The sequence below is a fragment of the Venustampulla echinocandica genome (genome assembly GCF_003357145.1).
Source record: "Venustampulla echinocandica strain BP 5553 chromosome Unknown scaffold_1, whole genome shotgun sequence".
In the NCBI taxonomy this organism is placed as follows: Eukaryota; Fungi; Ascomycota; class Leotiomycetes; order Helotiales; family Pleuroascaceae; genus Venustampulla; species Venustampulla echinocandica.
The window spans coordinates 585,867-605,133 of NW_022474206.1; the positions used below are offsets into that span (position 1 = coordinate 585,867).

Sequence of the window (19,267 nt, forward strand, 5' to 3'; positions counted from 1 at the left end):
ATTTTCCCGCGAGGGGATTGCACCAGCCACTATTAATCCTGCAGGTTATTAAGATCTAAAATAAATATTGAAGAACAACCACCATGTTAAATTGCGTATTTAGCAGCATTGCCGGGAATTTGACACCTTAGGCCATAAATCTATGATCTAGTTTAAGGGTAGGATCGCAGAAATCTGGTCCATAAATCATATATTTTACGGAAGATATGTATAACTAAGCGTGCCACATATGTTGTCAGTCTCCCTACCTACCGCAGCGCACTTACGGCCAGGCACCTGGCTGGCTCTTGGGTTGCTCTCCTTTTAGCCCTTGGGTTCTTGGGCTAGAATGTCCAGCATTTGGACCACTTCAGCCCATCAGCTAGTAGACCAATGTTATACAATTTTATTCCTCCCATGACTATGGGCCTCTTGCATTTCCCTCGGACGGCTATCGCTAATTTGCAGGTGACTATTTTTATGTTTAGTGGATTGCGTTTAAATGAAAGTATATGCAGCCTGTTGCCTGTAAGTAAGGGTGTCTGTTAATTTATACGCAGGAGGCCATACATAACGTTCCTTCTTTGTTGAGCTGCCTGGGTGACACTCTAAAAGGGTTGGTTTCATGAGCCAGATGCACAAGCGGTATACATATAACTGTAGTTTGAGAATATGATTATTCAGTGACGATCAGGTAGAACTTCCTTCGATTATCTCTAACGCTAGGGGTAGTGCGAGTGCGCCATAAAGACTATCTAGCATTATTTTTTGGTAGACTCACAAGTATACTTGTGTAACTTCCATCCAGAGATTTGATGCTCATTGCAACAATATCTGACCTTCACTGTCTTGCATCCAGAACAAATCTTCAAAGATGGTCCACCTTTACCACAGTATTCACACCAACCCTCCGTCGCCCTACTTTGCCAACGGTTCCACACATTGGTAGCACAAGCCTTTAGCCGCGCACGAAGCTCTCCTTCCTCAATGTCAAAGTTTATCGCTTCCCACTCAGAAATATCCCAGATATTTTCTACAGTAGATGTAAGAAAGTCACGGTCTGTTCCCAAGAAATAAGTTTCTCCGTCCAGCCTCCCCATACTGCATCCGGGTCATATCAACTATGAAATGATGCAAATCTCTGGGTGAATAAAATTGTAGCACCGCATGTGGTTCGTTCTCTCGGGAACCGTTAATCAACACTTTGGTGGGGGGAAGTGCAACTATTGAGTGTAGCTTCGGACCTTTGCTAATGAACTTGAGAACATCTCGCGCATGTATATCAACTATGGTCGGTTCCTGGGGGCCCTGTGAGTTAGCATTCCTTTCTGAAATGAACTGAGAATGAAGTAGTTGCTCCAAATAAACATACCTCGTTGGTAAGTTGGATGCTAAGCTTCTGTCCAGGGGAACAGAGGTCGAAGAAGAATTGAAACAAAGCAATAGCCTTGAGACATCCATCGCTGGAATGAGTCTCGTGATAGATTAGCTCACGCTGAGCAAACGTTAGAGCTTGTACACTAGGAGCCGCATCTGGGTGGATGAGGATCGTTGTAGAAGCGATATCAGCCGGCAAAGGTTCTTCGAAGGTGACGAATTGATTTAAGGATTGCTTTCTAAATCCCCACAAAGTTAGAGAAACGAGATTCATCTATATATGGAATGGAAGGTGCCTATACCTAATCGTAGCTGGAAGGTTCTTGAACAAGTCAGGAATACGGCCTTTGATAGTTGGAAGCGTGGTAGCATCCGCTACGCTAGACAGGAGGAATCTCACTCCATGGAACCGGGGGTCCGATACCATGAACTCATAGTTGAGAAGAACTGTGAGAGCTCTGAGAGGAATTGGCTCCATATTTGCTATTTGACAGCAAAAACAAAGGGTGTGGAGTGTTTAGCCAAGGGCAAGGTGAAGGGATGTGTTTTTGTGACGTGTTTCTGTGACGGCGGAAAGTGGAAAGGAAAGACAAAATCGTTTGAAGCTCCTTTGAAATCGTGGTAGTGGCTCGGCGGGTAAAACACCCTCGAGGGTTAGGTGCAAAACATAACAATGATGCTATGAACCGTGAACCGTGAACCGTGAACCGTGAACCACTCCAATACACCTTCACCAAATTGATATCCTCTTGACAAACTGCATAATAATAGGCTATCCATAGTCACCACTTGGGATTCGAACTCTACTAGCTATGATAAAGAAAGTTGAACTTCTTGGGTAGCGGCGGTCCGCCGTCTTGAAACATATGAGTTGAGAAATAAACGAGCGTCATCGAGGAAAATTAAACGCAAGAACAGCACCAGGTACAGACCTCTAACAATGGGGAGTGGAGAGCAAGGAAGGAAATGTTCACTAAGAAAATGGGTCTCTAGATTAGGAATCCTGGGGCCTTATCTGTTTCCTTTTAGGCCACCCACTCACTTGAGAGAGTCCCACAAAACCAGTTCCAACTCATTTGAAGTAATACAACATACCCACAGGGTTACTTTGTTCAAATCTCCACCCAGCACTCCCAGGTGATGCGGAAAGGTTGAATCTCAAAATTTGCGAAGAAACTCGTATATTAAGTGCTGTTCTTCTCCTTAATGTGCTCCTCGCCCAACTCAGCGATAAATTGCCATTCCGGTCCACCCCTGCCGGCTCCCCAATGAAGCTAAATCCAAAGTCTGGACCTCTTTTGCCTTCCCGCCCTTCGACCCAATAGTATCGGCAACAGAGACTTGGGGCGCGCCCTTCAGCACGTACAAGTAACCATTGTCAAGCGCCGCATCCAAACTACCCATTCCAGCATCGCTCTGAGGTACAACGCCCTTGATGGAGCCGGTAGTAGCATCAATAGTCGTGATATTTGATACGCCTCCATCGAAAACATAAATTGTGTTGGATTTGGGAGCATAGACTGACCAACAAGTTGCGGCCTGGCCGGCGATCACGACCTTCTTGCTTACCGTAAACTCAAATTCGTTGTTGATGTCGACGATGGAAGCGCCATAGGCAGGGTCAGTGATCACTGCCCTAGAGTCGCAGCCAAGGAATGTGAGGCTGAAATCAATGAGGAGAGAGGAAGGCTGCGACAGTGTCGGTTTGGTTGAAACATCGCATGAGGGTAGGACTGGATAAGCATATATAGAGCCCGGAGAAGTCGGGGATCCTTTGATTGTGGCGATAAGGGCTGATGATGAAGGGTTGAAGACAAGATCGGAGACTGTCCCTGGTGGCCCAACAGGGGGGGTTGTTTGGTTGAGAGCAATGGGACGGAGTCCACCAAGGGCTTTAAGTCCATGGCTCTTCGATACCGAGTAGCAGGCAACACCGGCGACTTTACCGCCATTAAGGACACAAGCTAGTGGCCAGAGTCAGTATCAACATGTTTTCATATGATTTAGGAAGCATACCTGTTTCGATATCAGCGGAATAGGCGACTGCTGCAGGGAATTCACCCAGGGTAGAAGCAGTGTTGATGAGCTTGGGGTTGGTAGGATCATTTTCATTAATCCAGAACAGGGAGACAGTATTGCTTCCGGAATTGACAGTGAAGAGATACTCAAGCTGATGTTAGTTATGAATTGCATCAACTGAATATACGACTTACATTCGCAGATACGACAACAGAATCCTGACTGAACAGGGTATCTAACACCAAGTCAGACAAGTCAAATCAAGAGGTTGTCCATATATGTACCAGCTCCGACGGCAACAGGTGGCCCTCCATCGGCTGATACCCCTTGCGCATACAGTCCCTTGCCTCCTGTGGAAACCCGCATGGGATCAGACAGCGTCCCATCTTTCGACGAGATTTTCAAGGCGATAATGCTTGACCCAGCTGGATTGTTATCAAGGAAGTAAGCGGCACGGTTTCCGGCCCATGAGCCTAAGGCAATAGCAGCCGTGAGCTGTGGAAGTAGTAAGCAAGTGAGTGCAAGCATGGTGGTGTTAGGACTTCGTTTGCAACAAGGCGAGGATGATGAGTAGGGAATGAAGAAATAAAGAGGGAATCTGGTATTCTTAAATAACTGATCGAAATCCTGGTATTGGCCCTCGAGGAATCTTGACCGGATTGCGACGTCACCGATTGAGGGGAACGAGCCATCAATGTTCAGCCTGAGAAAGTAAGAGCGAAACCAACCGAAATCGAGGGGAATCTCTTATGAGTTTGATTAAACATAATTAAAAGCATCAAATACGAGAAACTTGCCCCTGGCGGCTAGAAGGAAAGAATAAGCACCACGGGCATAGAGGAAATCTTGATTCCAAAGATGTTGAAGAACCTTGCATTTCTAGGTACTCGGAAGGGACAGGCAACCTATCGTGTTCCCTAACTTTAGCCCAAAGATCAGATGAACTCCTAAGATTTAAGAAAACCCGGTGCTGTAATAGACATAACCAATCAAGATTCTCTGAGCCCTGAACAAGGTTTCCACCCCCCAGATGATGATGAAGAATCTTTGGGATTGTTAGTTACGAGGAGGATGTCGTACGGAAACTCGCTTGGAGAAACATTACGCCTGCTCGTTACCCCTGGAGGTATGGAGCTAGCCAGATTAGGAAATGTGTTTCCAAATGTCCTACATAACTCCACGCAGGGCAGATTCAGCCTTTAACAAACGCATCGGATGGTTATTGGACGCTTATATGTAGCAATTCAATACTCTGATCCTCTATAGTAGAAAAATAAAATACGCCGTTTAGCAGCCGTTTGTATTGGACGCTGCATATCACGTGACCAGACATAGCGCTTTCTCGTCCCCCCCAATATACTGTCCACTCGTCTGGTGCTCTAAAACAATTGCAAAATAGACACGAGTCTTCAGATGCATAGCAATCATTGCCTATATAGGGCCCTTAGCAAAGGCTGAGAGCTTGGCCTTGCCTAAAGTTCTCTGGGTCCTACTTAGAGCCCAATGCGGCGACACACTAGCAATTATTCTAATAAATTGTCAGGACCGAAGGTAAACAGATCATAAGTAGGACACTATCCTATCTCACCACGATAGCTATCTTTCTCTTTAATAACTAGCTGACGTCCAAGCGTGGAAGCATGGGTAGCCCTAACTGTAGCTGGAGATTCGGAAGCGGATTGGAAATGCCTAATTCCACTCCTATCGTTATGCAGAGCTTGTCTCCAATTCCCCATATTAGAATTTTCTCGATCCCACCTCTCGAAGAATTTGAGGAGGAATTCTATCTGTGTGGTACTGTATATGCAGGCCACATCGTCACATCGCCAGGTACAGGGTCGTGCCTGTTATGACTATATGATCATGCATGCAGGCGTTCGCGTTTCCAAACGTGAGTGTCCGCTCCTTCTGTACATGTTTAGGTTTTATGATGCCCTTACATCACCTTCAGACCCAAGAGACCAATGTTACCTCTAGTTCTGGCAACCCTTCTGGTTTTTCCCCTCATCCCTATTCCCCAGGTGAACACTTCTGTATGGGAGCATATTCTCGAATACTGGCCCAGCAAGCTGAGAAGGAGGGTGTAAATGAGAAGAATCATTCGACTCTGGCTGGAGATGGAGAAATCTCAAATACCAGAAGTGGTTCTGTTGTTGGCAACGATTCTCCTCTTGTACAGCTCAGCGCCACTCGAAGCCGATGCCATCACTTCTCGGGCCACATTACTCCTAGGCCTGATCGGCCTACAAGCAAAAATCAAGACGATCGAGTTGTGCACCTAAACTTCCCAGCGACCATTCACAGAATACTAACCGACAATGGCGATGACGATAGTATGGACCATGACAAGGATAACACGTTGGAATTGGTTCGGATAACCTAGGCTACTTAGTCAGTTATTATTGTTGAACAGCTTATGAATGCGGTATCTGGAGGTGCGACACTAAACATCCAGCAACTCTTACTTGAATTGACAAACAAACGACGATGACAACAGGGGAATACATGGTACCAGGATCACAGCTGACAGTAGGTAAGGTAATATATCCTATGCGATATGCTCGAGGAAGATCTGGGTGTTGGTCACTATCCGTCCAATACGGCAAATAATCTACCTTGTCCTATTTGATGTATAAGAGGAAACTTGGGATCATTCTATCATCTCAGAATGTCGCCGTCTCGCCGTCTTGGTGATTTGGCATTTTTAATATCGCTAACATAGGACATATACAGACGCTGAGCCAAATCCTGACTTAACGGCAGCAGTCTCCTTCACTGGTTCTGTTTACAGTACAAAGGGAAATACCCTGACTATTAATCTAGCTTGTTGTCTAGTTACCCCAAAGAAAAATCAATAGACAAACAAATCTAGTCAAAAGAAAATATCTAACAAAATACAACTGCTGGTGCAATTCCACGCTTAGCCATATTCAAGAGAGACTTAGGGACGAAGCTAGTTACAGTGTCCTAAAGTAAGTGATACAGCTATATCTGGCAAATGTGATACGCAACCACATCAAATAATTTTCACACCTTCACCAAATTCATGGGGTTGGCAGTAATTTTTCGATATAGTCACTTAAGAGATGACTATCAAGAGACGCATAATTCCTATCTACCCAGCTCTGAGACTTTCTCGTCTCCGAATTTAGAGGCGCGGATGGAGAATCCCAAATGTATGGCTTGGGGCCGTATCGACTGGAACGTACCTCGCCAATTCCCTTGGGCGTGCCAGAGACCCACTTGGCTCTAGCGGCTTGTGTACTTTTAACTTGAATTTAGAGCAAGCCTTTCCAAACTAGTGGAATATTTTGGACTATCGGCAATAGTGATGAAGTTCTTCAAACCCGGCCAATTTTGAGTATCAGAAGCAGTGATAAATATTGGTGGCCAGAGATTGTGGTTCACCAAGAGAAAATCCTGAGCTCTCAAGTGGAGATGTCCTAACATCCTTGATATAATCGGGCTTTATGTGCTATGCTGTGCTCAATGGATAAATAAGCACCAGTTGTAGTAAAATAAGATAAATAGTTGGCTAATTCAAACAGCCCAGCTAATGTAACGTAAGCCAGATAAAATATTATTACTAGGATATCTTATAACGTTGTCAAGCTGGATTCTAGCGACTGCCTATGCCACAAGTAATACAAAGATCACAATAATCTTTACGCTCTAGATCTCGATAGCTTCACGGCAACTATGGGAATCGGAGATAACTGAGCAAGATTCACTTCTTGCTACACAACGAGAATTTTGACAAAACACAATATGTTTGAACGCTTGATCAACATACGGTGTACCAGGTCCAAGAGAATTGTTGATTTGTAAGCACAGTTATATGTTAGAAGTTGATATAGAGAATACCGAAGCATCCTATCTCAACTATGTGACAAAGTACTAAGACATCACCAGTTTCTTCTCCTTAGTACCTAGGCTAAATCGAGCTAGCTGTTGTAGGATGCATCCTTGACAGAAAGTGGAATCACAGCCAAGCGGTCCAGGCCGAAGCTCTCCCCTGTATTTAGAGTGGTAGGGCAATGCTACGTATTTCTCAGCACCGAGTAGTCCAAGACACTCGGAAAGGAGCAATACAGCAAATAATCTTCTCAAACACTGCACCTGAGGGGGGCACTGGACCAATTGGGCCCCATGAAGGCACGCCTGAAAGAGGCACAGCCGGAGAATGCAGCACGTTGTAGACCTGCAGACCTGAAAAGAAACGATACGAACGCTTAGTCTGTCTAAAGGATGCAAGTGCAACGCCATCGTCATCGAGGCTTCAACGTCACGTGTAGAACGAGGTCACAAGACACCTCTTGAGCAGAAAAAGAATCCAATGGAGACAGCCAGACGGAATTGAGTTCAAGCTTCAGGTCCACCATTCCGGCAGAAGCGCACTGCATCCCCGGAGTCAACGACGAGACCAGTGGCGGGCAGCAGCAGCAGACGCCGTGTGAGGGGAAGTTCATCTACCAAAGACATTGGTACGGCGTTGGCGATTGCCCGTCGGGTGATGCACGCTAATTTTCTTCGCACCTAGAATCGCCCATAACGGTATGCTTGCGATGCGATGGTGGAGGGGAACACCGCAGCAGGCGGCACCGAGGCAGAATCTCCTCGAGTTGGTAGTGGTAGCGGTGCGACCACACGGTGTCGGCGAGCCGACCTGGTGACTGATACGCCAACTGGCAACGGCAACGCGGCCGACCAAGAACCCAGATGTCGGCAGGGTCTCCAAGGGGGCTTTCGGCTTGGAATTCCCTCTGAAGGGTTCGACGTCGAGAGCGATATGTCAGACTCGAGGAGGGGGGCAGGAGGCGGAGGTTGAAGCGCTGATAGTCGGCATCGACATGCGCAGTACCTTGAAGGTGATGTAGTGCTGACGGCGATCGTGGTTGAAACTCGGACGCGGATGGACGATCAGGAGAAACGTCGTTATCCCACGGATCAACAACATGTTCTCTCGAGTCTATCGAGTAGGTAGTCTATCGTGTCTATCGTTGTCTATCGCCGCTGCTCGCGGTATGCAAGCCACCGATGCACCGTGGGGCCCGGATCATGTTTGCCTCTATCGCTCGTCAATCATGTTGGCCGCCCGTTGTAAGGCGACTGCGGTGTCACTTGTGCGACTAGTGACTCCTGTCCCTATGAGCCGTCCATCGCAGCAGTCCATGCTCTTGGGGCAGCGCCATGCCTCCTGCTACTGGCTGGGAACAGGGGCGGTGTGAAGACGGGGATGGGACTTGGAGATGCTGATGCTGATGTGGATGAGACCGTAAAGAAAGACGGGCATGCCGGCCGGAGGTGGTGTGCGAGGATCGTCGAAACGTAGATGCGGTCCGGTTTGCAAGAATTCCTCGGGGTTTCCAGGTCTCCTTCCAAGTTTCCACGGGAGGATTGGAGGGGGGAAGGGGATAATTGAGGAGCGGCAGTTGGCATAGGCAAGGTAATAAGGTAGTGGAGGGAGGGCGAGAATGTTGTAAATAATTTAGAGGAGGAAATGGAGGATGCAAAACACAAGACCCAACGGCGACCTGTATTGGCGGGCCGGATTCGTAAATGCACAGCAAAACATGAGACATACAAGAATGTCTCTCCCAAACACCAGATCGGAGAGTCTAGAACACCTGATATATGGGCTCTTTTCAATACTGAAACATGTGATGTTAGGCAATGTGGTGTTGATAGTTGCAGGAATGTTGATAGAATGTAGGTACGCCTGGTTTCACCAGTTTATAGTGCTGTAGGCGATGTTTGTACAACCTGCTGTTGATGGCATCATATGGATATATGTTGCTATGGATATTGTATTATAGTTCCTGTGCGTAGAATAATATCACCTGCAGGGCCTCCAATCCTGCATTGGATAAAGGCACATAAAGCTAACTGGGGTTTGCACTTCCTCTTTAGTATTCACTGTAGATATACTCCTGCTCCCACTGTCAAGAGCCTGTGTTCGTTCTCTTTCTCACCACCGACTGACTCCGACAACCCCCCCTCACGACATCATCACCGGCGGACGGAGCGCAGTAACACCTCCAGGCCTATCCCAAAGCTTCGGTCGCTACACCTGCCAGGGGCCAGCGACCGATGGGTAAGCAGTGGCAGAAGCGGATGTGTTTATTTTCATCTGGATAATTACAGATCACCCTGCAGTTGGCATGCGACGGCGTGGGAATGGGCCAATAGCAAGTCCCTCAGCAAGAAGGGCTCTTGGGAGCATGAGTCGGGACCAGCATTAGCAGCTGGGCCTGTCCTGGTGTGGTGCGTAATGTGTGCTGTCTCGAGTCTCCAGTCTCGACTGTACTCGTACGTAGCACGTCGTAATGCAATTATTAATGCACCGCAATTAATAACAGCAAAAGAACGGCTGCACCATGGCAATGCAGTTGTGGTGCATGCAGGCAGTGTGTTGCGAGTGGTGTGCTCTATGTGCCGCAGAGGCAATTGAAGCCATAATACAACGTGCCTATGCCCAAACAATAGCTAATAAGAGAGACGGAGCAACCACTTAGGAAGACGCTGCTTTAAGCCGTCTTGAGCACCAGGTAGCTAACCTACCTAACCTAAGGCAAGTAAGGTCTAATAAGGTCTAATAAGGCGCCGTGCTTGGGAGTGACCGCATAGTTTCCTCTTGTTCCTATTAGCGCCCGTTGTTTGGCTTCACATGGCTCTGGCTGCTCTTGATACTTTGGCAATTAATAAACCACTACTTACCTACTGTACCTAGAGGTGCTCAGTTGACCGCATTCCGCTCGCTGTTTCTACCTATATCGCCAGACTCTCTATACGTCGCATTTGCTCAATCCCAAGCAAACGCCCTCCAAAACAATCACCCTCCCCGGCCAAGTCCTTTGTTTGGTTTCCCTCATCCCTGCCTTAGCACGGCGGATATGCCTGTCTGAGCCCATCGCCAAAGTCAATCAGCAGGGCGACGATCCAATCCCTAACAACAAAACCTACGCGAGGCCATCAACCGGAACTTCTTCTCGCAACGACATTATTCCTCTGCCTCTGAGCCTCTGACACATCCTCGGCCACCAGCAACTGCTTCAACGCCAACTCCAACCCGTTCGTTGCCCGCTGCGCTCCCACGGCGATAGAGCCTCCCGTTGAGAGCCGCGGTTCTCTTCTCCTTCACTGGAGCAGGTTTCCCCCGCTCTCCCCACGCACGCCAGCGCCCACCGCCGCAGCACAATTGCTTCGCAGCGCGACGGCGACAACACCACGGGACGTCAACCTCACCCACCACGATGTCTCCAAGCCTCTCCCGCTGTTAGTGCCCAAGATCGCTGCCCACTGGCGGAGGCGGACATTGCAACACAACAACACCACGGTTTCTGGCACGACAACGCCGACGACGACGACGCGTATGATACACCGAGGGCATGTCATTCTGGGTCCCTGGGCATTCCGAACAACAACAACAAACGGCACGGCAAAGGCACGGTCAATGTGGGCAAGGAAGGGGTGATTCGGAGGAATCTCTTTAATCACACCAATGGAGGAGGAAAAACCAAGCACACTGGCACCACCAGTTGTGTCCCACCTGCGGGCGCAGGCTGGTGATCAGATGGAGCGTTCTCTGAGTGCCGATATCCGCGAAGAGAGAGAAGACCTTCGTGAGGCAGCAGAGCAAACCCTGAATGTTGTCATGGATCTCAGTCTGGATGGCAACATCAGGTGGGTCAGTCCCTCGTGGGTGGACGTAATCGGCACACCACTCGAGTCGATCCAAGGGAAGCCGATCAAGAGTTTTGTGGTTAGTGACAATAATGAGGTCTTCTCAGAGGTGGTCGAGTCCATGAAGAAGGATGATTCCCGCAGCCAAATTATCAGATTCACGGTTGAATTAGGTCCGGCGTCGAAGCTGAGACCTGTCGAGGTTCCGGATCAGTTGGAGGGCGGCGAAGAACCTGCCAATGAGGTCGAGCCTCCTGCTACAATTGATTTGGAAGGCCAGGGAATTATGGTCTATGATCGTTCATCCGGAGGAGAAAGTCATGTAAGTTTGCCTGTTTATCTAGACTATCAAAAGCTAATTGTGCTGTGTAGACCATGTGGATGATACGGCCCTGGATTGCACCTCGCGAGATTCAAATCGACCTACCAGCTGTGATTGTCGATTCTCTCGGTTCGGGCGCCGAGGTTCTCGCAAGTTACCTCACAACCCTAGCTGAAGTCGGTCTTCGAGATCCAGCACATCACGCCCCGCCTCTCCCGGTCCTATGCCGCATCTGTGAACGTCAAATCCCCCCATGGTGGTTTGAGAAGCATACCGAGCTGTGTCTTCAGGAACACAAGGCAGAGATGGAAGTCCAAATGTGTCAAGAAAATCTCATTGAGCATCGGCACGCCATTGTCAAAGTACTAGATGCTCTGGAAGCTCGGAGGGCTAGAGGCAATGTCGGTGAACTGCAGTCTTTGGCACCACCTCAAGCTGAGTATAAGGGCATGCCGATTGGTCCCGCGCCATCACCGGCTTCATCCTCTGGCACAGCTTCCCCTGGTACGCCGGCTAGATCTCGAGATTCGTCCTCCACTGGGTTTGGTCATGCTCGTGCACGATCTTTCGCCGTGCGACGGCCACAGGCAAGAATCGTCGAACTGTTACTTGATCTGTGTGATACATCCATCGAGATTAGCACTCCGGCTATCAAAGAGGCACTCTCGCAAGCTCCTGGCGAGTTTCGCACCCAATCCCCTCAATCAGAATCTCGGCTATCTCAGGTCATACAATGGCAGTCCCCCAGCACAAACACGCTCGAGCAAGAGCAAGGGTTAGCATTGCTCTGTGCTGATAGTGAGAGGGCAGCGAAGGCGAAAGTTGAGGCTGTCCTTCGCCATCGCAGAATCATCGAGTACTCCGAGCGCATTCGTATGGAGTTTTCAGTCATTGTTCAAGATTGCATTGAGGAAGCTATGCGAAAAGCTGCTCGAATTGCTGCTGGCGAACTCAGTGATTCCGAATCCGAGGAAGACGAGAAGACGCCCGCCAACGATGATGGCTTCTTCTCTGGATCGTTTGAGGGTCCATCACCGCTTGCATGTGCTCTTCGGGATGCTGAGTTAGGACGGCATACAGAGGGCAATCGATCTGCGTCGAACGGTGGTTCAGTAAGATCAAGTAGCCCCAAAGAATGCCCAACTCCCAGGTCCCAAGGCCCGATGAGCATCCTCGGACAATCTCAAGGCTCTCGGCGACAGTCTTTGTACTTTGAGAGCGATGCTGGAGATAGCGAAGCAAGCGTTAGATCATCATCCTTAATGTCTAGGCCACCTGCACGAACGGAATCGCCTGTATCTGAATTTGGAGACCTTCGTCGAGCCGCAAGCTCTCGTCAACGACACCGGAGAAGCATAATTATTCCAGGGACATCTTCGCCGCACCGACAGGAGTCTCCTGTTAGGATGCCTCCATCGTCACCCCTAAGAATAACTAAACCACGCTCATTGCCAATTGCTCACGAGGGGATCGTCTCCCCAACAGCATCTCCTATGCTGCCGGGCAGTGAGTTCAGTTCGCCTGCTCTGATACCGCACCATCACAGACGTCAGTCCTCAGCTGCTGGTTCGGACCCGTCTCGTCCTCCACCGTCGCCTCGCATGAGTGCCGTCAGCGCTCCCCAAGCTAGAGCTGTCCCGCCGTCAATCAAGGATTTCGAGATCATCAAACCGATAAGCAAGGGCGCATTTGGAAGCGTCTACTTGGCGAAGAAGAGATCTACTGGCGACTACTATGCGATCAAGGTGTTAAAGAAGGCTGATATGGTTGCAAAAAATCAAGTCACAAATGTCAAGGCAGAGCGGGCTATTATGATGTGGCAGGGTGAAAGTGATTTTGTTGCAAAGCTTTATTGGACATTCTCGAGTAAAGATTATCTATACTTGGTCATGGAGTATCTGAATGGCGGAGATTGTGCATCTCTCATCAAGGTGCTAGGGGGCTTGCCTGAGGATTGGGCTAAGAAGTATCTTGGTGAAGTCATTCTTGGTGTGGAGCATCTTCACAATCGAGGAATTGTCCATAGAGATCTGAAGCCTGATAATCTTCTCATCGATCAAAAAGGTCATCTTAAGCTGACCGATTTTGGGCTCTCAAGGATGGGATTGATCGGTCGTCAAAAGCGAGTTCTTAACAGTACTACAAATGAATCGGCACCTGATTTGCTCAAACAAGGGCCGTTTGCACGTACGACGTCGATAAGCTCGTCTCGTTCGACTTCGTTCGATTTCCAAGGTCATCACTCCCCCGGTTCCACTCCGCAAATGACGCCAGATCTCGCGCCAATTCTAAGCACTCCGTCATATTTCAGTCTCACTCGAGAGAACACATTCAGTAAGGATTCTCGACGGGCTTCTGTCAGAAGTGACAGTGGCAACAGCGAGTCTCTGAGCAATTTATTTACAAGCTTTTCTCTTAATGATACCCAGGGACAACAATGGATGAACCAGAGGAGACCAACTGTGGACGAAATGAGTGAGAATGAAGGCGGGTCGCCAGATTTTTTGTCTCTCCACCACACGTCGACCCATTCAAGCTCCGAGAACAAGAATAATACGCCACCACAAACGAGTATGATGCCTCCGCCAATGGCTCTGTTCGACCCTGATGATACCAATCGGCGCTTTGTGGGGACGCCGGATTACTTGGCCCCTGAAACCGTGAAAGGTGTTGGTCAGGATGAGATGAGTGATTGGTGGTCCGTCGGGTGTATTATGTTTGAGTTCCTATATGGCTATCCTCCATTCCATGCTGGAACTCCAGATGAAGTATTTGAGAACATACTTGCACGCAGGATTTCTTGGCCAGATGATGACGAGGCCGAAGTTTCTCCCGAGGCAAAGGATTTGATGAACAAGCTTCTCTGTCTTGACCCACGCGAGCGGCTCGGCGGGAACACCAGCGAGAAGTACTGCTGTGGTGGAGAGGAAATTCGAAATTCCCCGTGGTTTGAGGGCATAGATTGGGATAAGCTTCTGCATGATGATGCGCAATTTGTTCCAGCACCCGAGAACCCAGAGGACACCGAGTATTTTGATGCTCGTGGCGCTACTCTACAAGCTTTTGCTGAAGAGCTCGAGGATCAATCTTCACCCCCAACCTCGACCCCAGGCGACTACCAGGAACGACCTCACGATGCGTTGTCCCGTGTCAGATCTCAAGTAAACTCCATCAAGCGCGGCCTGATGCCGTTGCACATTCCGCCGCACGTGCGGGACTCCAAGAGTCGCAGGCTTAGCGAACCTGTCGTTGCTGATGACTTCGGCAATTTTGCGTTCAAGAATTTGCCAGTGCTAGAAAAGGCAAACAAAGATGTTATTCAGAAGCTTCGCGCCGAGGCAATGGCTGCACAAAGCAAATCCGTTACATCTCCCGGCTCAGGGCCTCCCAGTGCCACTTCGCCAGGACCAACTTTGGAACGCAGCCCCATCCTACCAATGCCCATACAAAGGACGCTTTCGGATGCCAAAGTTGTGAATCGTCCCTCGTCTCCATCAGGACTGGGCCAAGCCAACTCATCACCTAATAGAGCTTCTCAGCCATCTTCTCCCCTCCTCGTATCGTTCGTTGCGGGTCTGAACGGGGAAGGCAAACGCAAAGCATCCAGCAACGGCGGCTCAGGTCTGTCTAATCCATCGGGCAATTCCCTTGCCCCTGGCAGCTTCTTCGACCTACCTCGCATGCCTCCAACTCTTCAGAAGGCCAGTAGCTCAGCTGCGGCATCACCAATCAAGGCTCGTGGAAACGGCCCTCCGCCATTAGCTATATCACCCCAGAAGATGTCCACTCCCCGACAGTCAAGTGGTTCTTCGACACGGGCCCGATCTCAAACTGTTGGCTCTCAAGAGGGCAGTCCTAGTACAGCCGACCTCTTCTCCCACCGGAAGCGCAGGAGTCAAGTCTTCGACATGTCACCATCGTCATCAGATAATGAAGGCGACAAAGCGAATGCTTTACTTCGCGTTCAAAGGCGACGCCAGAGCTCAAGACGCATGTCACAGATTAATCCAGGAGATGGACCCGTCTTTCGCCCCTTGGATGTGCTCATCTGCGAAGATCATCCCGTTTCAAGAATGGTCATGGAGAAGCTTCTTGAGAAGTTGAGATGCCGCACCATCACTGTCAGCAATGGAACCGAGGCGCTGCGGTATGCTGTGGGCGACATCAAATTTGACATCATCCTCATGGAATTCAAATTACCTCAGATCAACGGAGCAGATGTTGCACGAATGATTCGAGATACGAAGAGCGCAAACTCCAATACACCTATCGTTGCGGTTACCGGATACTTGAAGGAGCTCCAAGCACCTCATCATTTTGACGCTCTGATTGAGAAGCCGCCAACTACCTCGAAGCTGACAGAAGTCTTGTGCAGACTTTGTCAGTGGAAGGCTCCTGAGCCAGGTCAGAGTCCATCAGCCCCCTTAGGTTACCCACAACCTTCGGGGTTGCGCCAAGAAAGCCTTCGGCTTGATGATAGCCCAACATCTGGCTCTTCAGGATATGCTCATGTGCCAGGAGGTAGTTTCAGAGGCTCAAGCCGCGAAGACTCTATAAGCTCTAGCCTTTTTGGAGATACAGAGTCGCTCATGAATGATGAGCTTCCTATCATTATTGACCGGAAGTCAACCGGTGAGTGGGATGACCCTTCGGGTCTTGGAATCCGAAACGAAGAGTCTATTCTTGAGGGTCGTGACATTCCGAAGCAACTCCCTCTACGTATCCTGCACGAGCAATCCGCTCCTGGTCGACTGGAGCACCCCCAGAAGATTCCACTTCGGCAGCGATCAACCGAAAAAATGAAGGCCAAGAGGGAATCGATGGAGAAGCACCGTCATGAATGTGCCGAGTCTGGAGACGATGAGGATGACGAGCTCGGGGGCAGTGCACGCGAGAAGAGCCCAAAGCAAACCACAAAGGCTCACCGAGGATCGAAGCTCGGCACCGAGATGATGCGCACGAATAGCCGGGGAAGTGTGGTATCTACACCAGACGTAACAGCAGGGACTGAAGCCGTCGAACCACCACCCACGGTATCCGAGGAAGCCGCCCTAACACCTGAGATCACCAAAGCAGCTTTGACGCCTCCAGAACCGTTCACTTCGCCGGGTGGTAGGGTAACCGAGGTCGACGTGAACCAAACGCCTAAGTCCTCTGCAGACATCGATCCTACCGACGAAGAGCCAACCCCACGTGCAGTGGCCTCACATACACCCGACTACATGAGTCATGGCAATACGCCTACTCGGTAGACTTGTACTTCCATTAACCGTTTTTGCCAATCTTTATTTCAACTACCGCTGCCTACCATGGCGCCTTATCAATTTTCTTGTGCTCTTTTTTGTTTTTAGTCGTCAGGAACTACTCAGCGCGGCGTTTACGGGGCGGAGGGATCTATGGTGGTCGGGATTCTTCGATGGGAATAAGAGAAACGGCGTTTGTAACGGGTTCAGGGGCGCTCGTGGCCAGCTTTTGTTGCACTGCATTTACACACGCTGCTGTGTGGTTTTGTCTTCTGCTTCGTTGCTGCCGAATTTTACAAAACATGATCATGTTAACTCTTTCTTTTTTTCCTTCGTTTTGCGATTTTATGGGCCAAGGAAGGGGCCAAATCATCCACTCTACAAAATTTTCCCCGATTGCCTTTCTTATGTACATCTTAATCAGGGGGGTTACGAGGATGGTTGGTGACTTAAATTTGGCGAGTTAAATACACCCACATGACCTGGGGACCTTTGTTTATTTTTAGTTGGACATAGGGTAGGGGGAAATGGGGGACGGAAGGGCTGGGGGTGGATACAGGTACATTTTGAGGGGATAGAATGGACTTGGATGGGGATGGGAAGGAGAGATATCTGACGCCTATACTTATTTATTCCTATGACGGAAACGGATGGGTGTGACATGTTGGAATTGTTGTAGACTTGTATGCGTGATATGGCAGCATCGTTTGCAATATAAAACATTAAATTGAAATCTGCGGTCTCTATGTGTTGTATTTTCTTATGTTGTTTCGTAAAAATACATAAGATGTATATGTACCTACGTAGTACGCTTGGTGCTAGATGATTTAAACAGAGCCGTCCCGTCCTATGTTTAACTGCGTCATAGAGAAATAAGTTGGGGAAGGCTGTTTGGGTAGTATAAGATGTGAGATGTAGAATGGGATAGTCATTAGCTACTCTACGTCTCGCTGTTAAACCATCTTTATATCGGCCAGTTTTTGTGTCTGAGTACACTATTTGTTATCCCCTTTCCCCCGATGTATCGTGCTACACATATACCTTAAAACCCAACTAAGCAACGTATGGAATGGGCATGGGTGAATATAGCAGGGCATGCAGCTATGTGGAACTAGTCAACTATTACAAGATCATAAAGGCAACGTCGACAACGAATGTCTAGGCGATCTATCGAAAACAACCTTCCCAAGTTCCATGGAATGACCACAGGGAAATTCAAAAGGAAGTAGCTGGAGCTAATCCCAGATATGGATAATAGACATCAATTATGGGATCAATCAGCTCTAACGACGGTGTAGATCGTGATACTAGGTTGGTCAGAGGTAAACTTACCATATAGGCTCTAGAGGATACAAGGCAAGTTTGTCAGGTAGGTATATGCTGTCAAATATATATTGTTTTGTCAGTTTGGTGAAGGGAGTTTAGGTATATCGGTTGAGGAGACGGCAAAGGATTGGAAAGGCTAGGTGCAAAGAGCCCCAGATACACGTTTAGGCATATACATAGTATCACTGTCAATGTCTTTCCCAGCCCCGTCTCGTCGCAGATGAAGCCGCCTTAGCTGCTGCGTCAATATCCAGAACGCGGCAAATAGCTGGTAACCCTTTGGCTTTAGAGTTAACATATATAGTAGTATTAGGGCATTATCCTTGAGTAGTCGGACCGGTATGTTAAAACCTTGGCACAGGTTTGTGGATGGTCTTTAGGTTCTCTATCTATGCCACGAAGCTGGTTGATTGTAGGGCCTCTATTCATCTAAGCCATACTAGCGTAGTAACATGCGGTGCATTACGACGGAATAGCACGACTAGCTTCTTCCAGCTATGGAAAGACGATACAATCTGCAAATTTTGTCTTCTTGCCGAAATCGAATCTAGTGCATCTGATTCTAATGACTCCATAGATATACGCCACCAAGGCAATTTCTCTGCCCCGGTGACATCCAACCTCACTTCCTACTAGGAATATAGTGCAGTCTGCACTCAGGGCCCGACCTATACCTTTATCGAACAGTTCTAGCGTTTTTAATTTTCTAACCTAACCTAGAGGGATGTTGAAAGGTTATTAAGAGATTCGAGTTATTAACAGCAGATATTCTACAGAATTGTTAACGATATTATAGACTTCAACCAGGATACTTACTTAGAGATGTGAAGGATTAAAGGCTAAAGATCTGGGTCCAAAGATAGAGTTGCAAAGGTGAAAAGGCTCCTAAACGATTCGAAAGGGGGCCCGAGGATGTGCAAAGACTAGAGATGGTTAGTCAATATCGTTAGTAGGCAAAGGCGGCTATGCGCTGCACAATACCTTGTCACCTTGTGGTTCTGGTTAGTTTCATTTGAGTCGTATGAAGTTTTATCATCGGCCACGCCATAGCCGTTTTGGTTATTCACTACCTACGCAAGGTTAATTAGGTGAAATCATATGTAAGTAGGGCATAGCTTTGTTGCGGGCATGACTTAGTCATAATATTTCTAAAGCTGTATACGCTGGACAGCAAAAATACAAGGAATTAAATTGCTAAGGTCGGAAGCTGAGCAGGTGAGGAGAATATTGGATTTGTATTTCAGGTACCTGGTGTATAGCTACTACAGAATGTTATGATGACCGTCTACCTAGGTAAGCAAAGCATCATTCCAAGAGC

The 19,267-nt window shown here is 48.5% G+C and overlaps 4 protein-coding genes across 4 annotated transcripts; 2 read left to right on the forward strand and 2 right to left on the reverse strand.

Annotated features, from left to right (window-relative positions):
- Nucleotides 1–1,032: 1,032 nt before the first annotated feature.
- On the reverse strand, nt 1,033–1,834 carry BP5553_02727 (uncharacterized protein; the record flags this gene model as incomplete). The annotated part of the gene is made up of 3 exons (XM_032011350.1): nt 1,033–1,317; nt 1,352–1,595; nt 1,659–1,834. 3 exons carry the CDS (start codon nt 1,832–1,834, stop codon nt 1,033–1,035), a joined length of 705 nt encoding a protein of 234 aa, XP_031871043.1.
- A 746-nt stretch (nt 1,835–2,580) lies between these two features.
- BP5553_02728 (Uncharacterized protein) lies at nt 2,581–3,903 on the reverse strand (the record flags this gene model as incomplete). Its single annotated transcript, XM_032011351.1, has 4 exons — nt 2,581–3,320; nt 3,373–3,520; nt 3,570–3,610; nt 3,660–3,903. 4 exons carry the CDS (start codon nt 3,901–3,903, stop codon nt 2,581–2,583), a joined length of 1,173 nt encoding a protein of 390 aa, XP_031871044.1.
- A 1,335-nt stretch (nt 3,904–5,238) lies between these two features.
- BP5553_02729 (uncharacterized protein) lies at nt 5,239–5,758 on the forward strand (the record flags this gene model as incomplete). The annotated part of the gene is made up of 2 exons (XM_032011352.1): nt 5,239–5,266; nt 5,298–5,758. The coding sequence occupies 2 exons, from the start codon at nt 5,239–5,241 to the stop codon at nt 5,756–5,758; spliced, it is 489 nt and encodes a 162-aa protein (XP_031871045.1).
- A 5,118-nt stretch (nt 5,759–10,876) lies between these two features.
- On the forward strand, nt 10,877–16,632 carry BP5553_02730 (putative Serine kinase cek1; the record flags this gene model as incomplete). Its single annotated transcript, XM_032011353.1, has 2 exons — nt 10,877–11,380; nt 11,431–16,632. The coding sequence occupies 2 exons, from the start codon at nt 10,877–10,879 to the stop codon at nt 16,630–16,632; spliced, it is 5,706 nt and encodes a 1,901-aa protein (XP_031871046.1).
- Nucleotides 16,633–19,267: the final 2,635 nt, after the last annotated feature.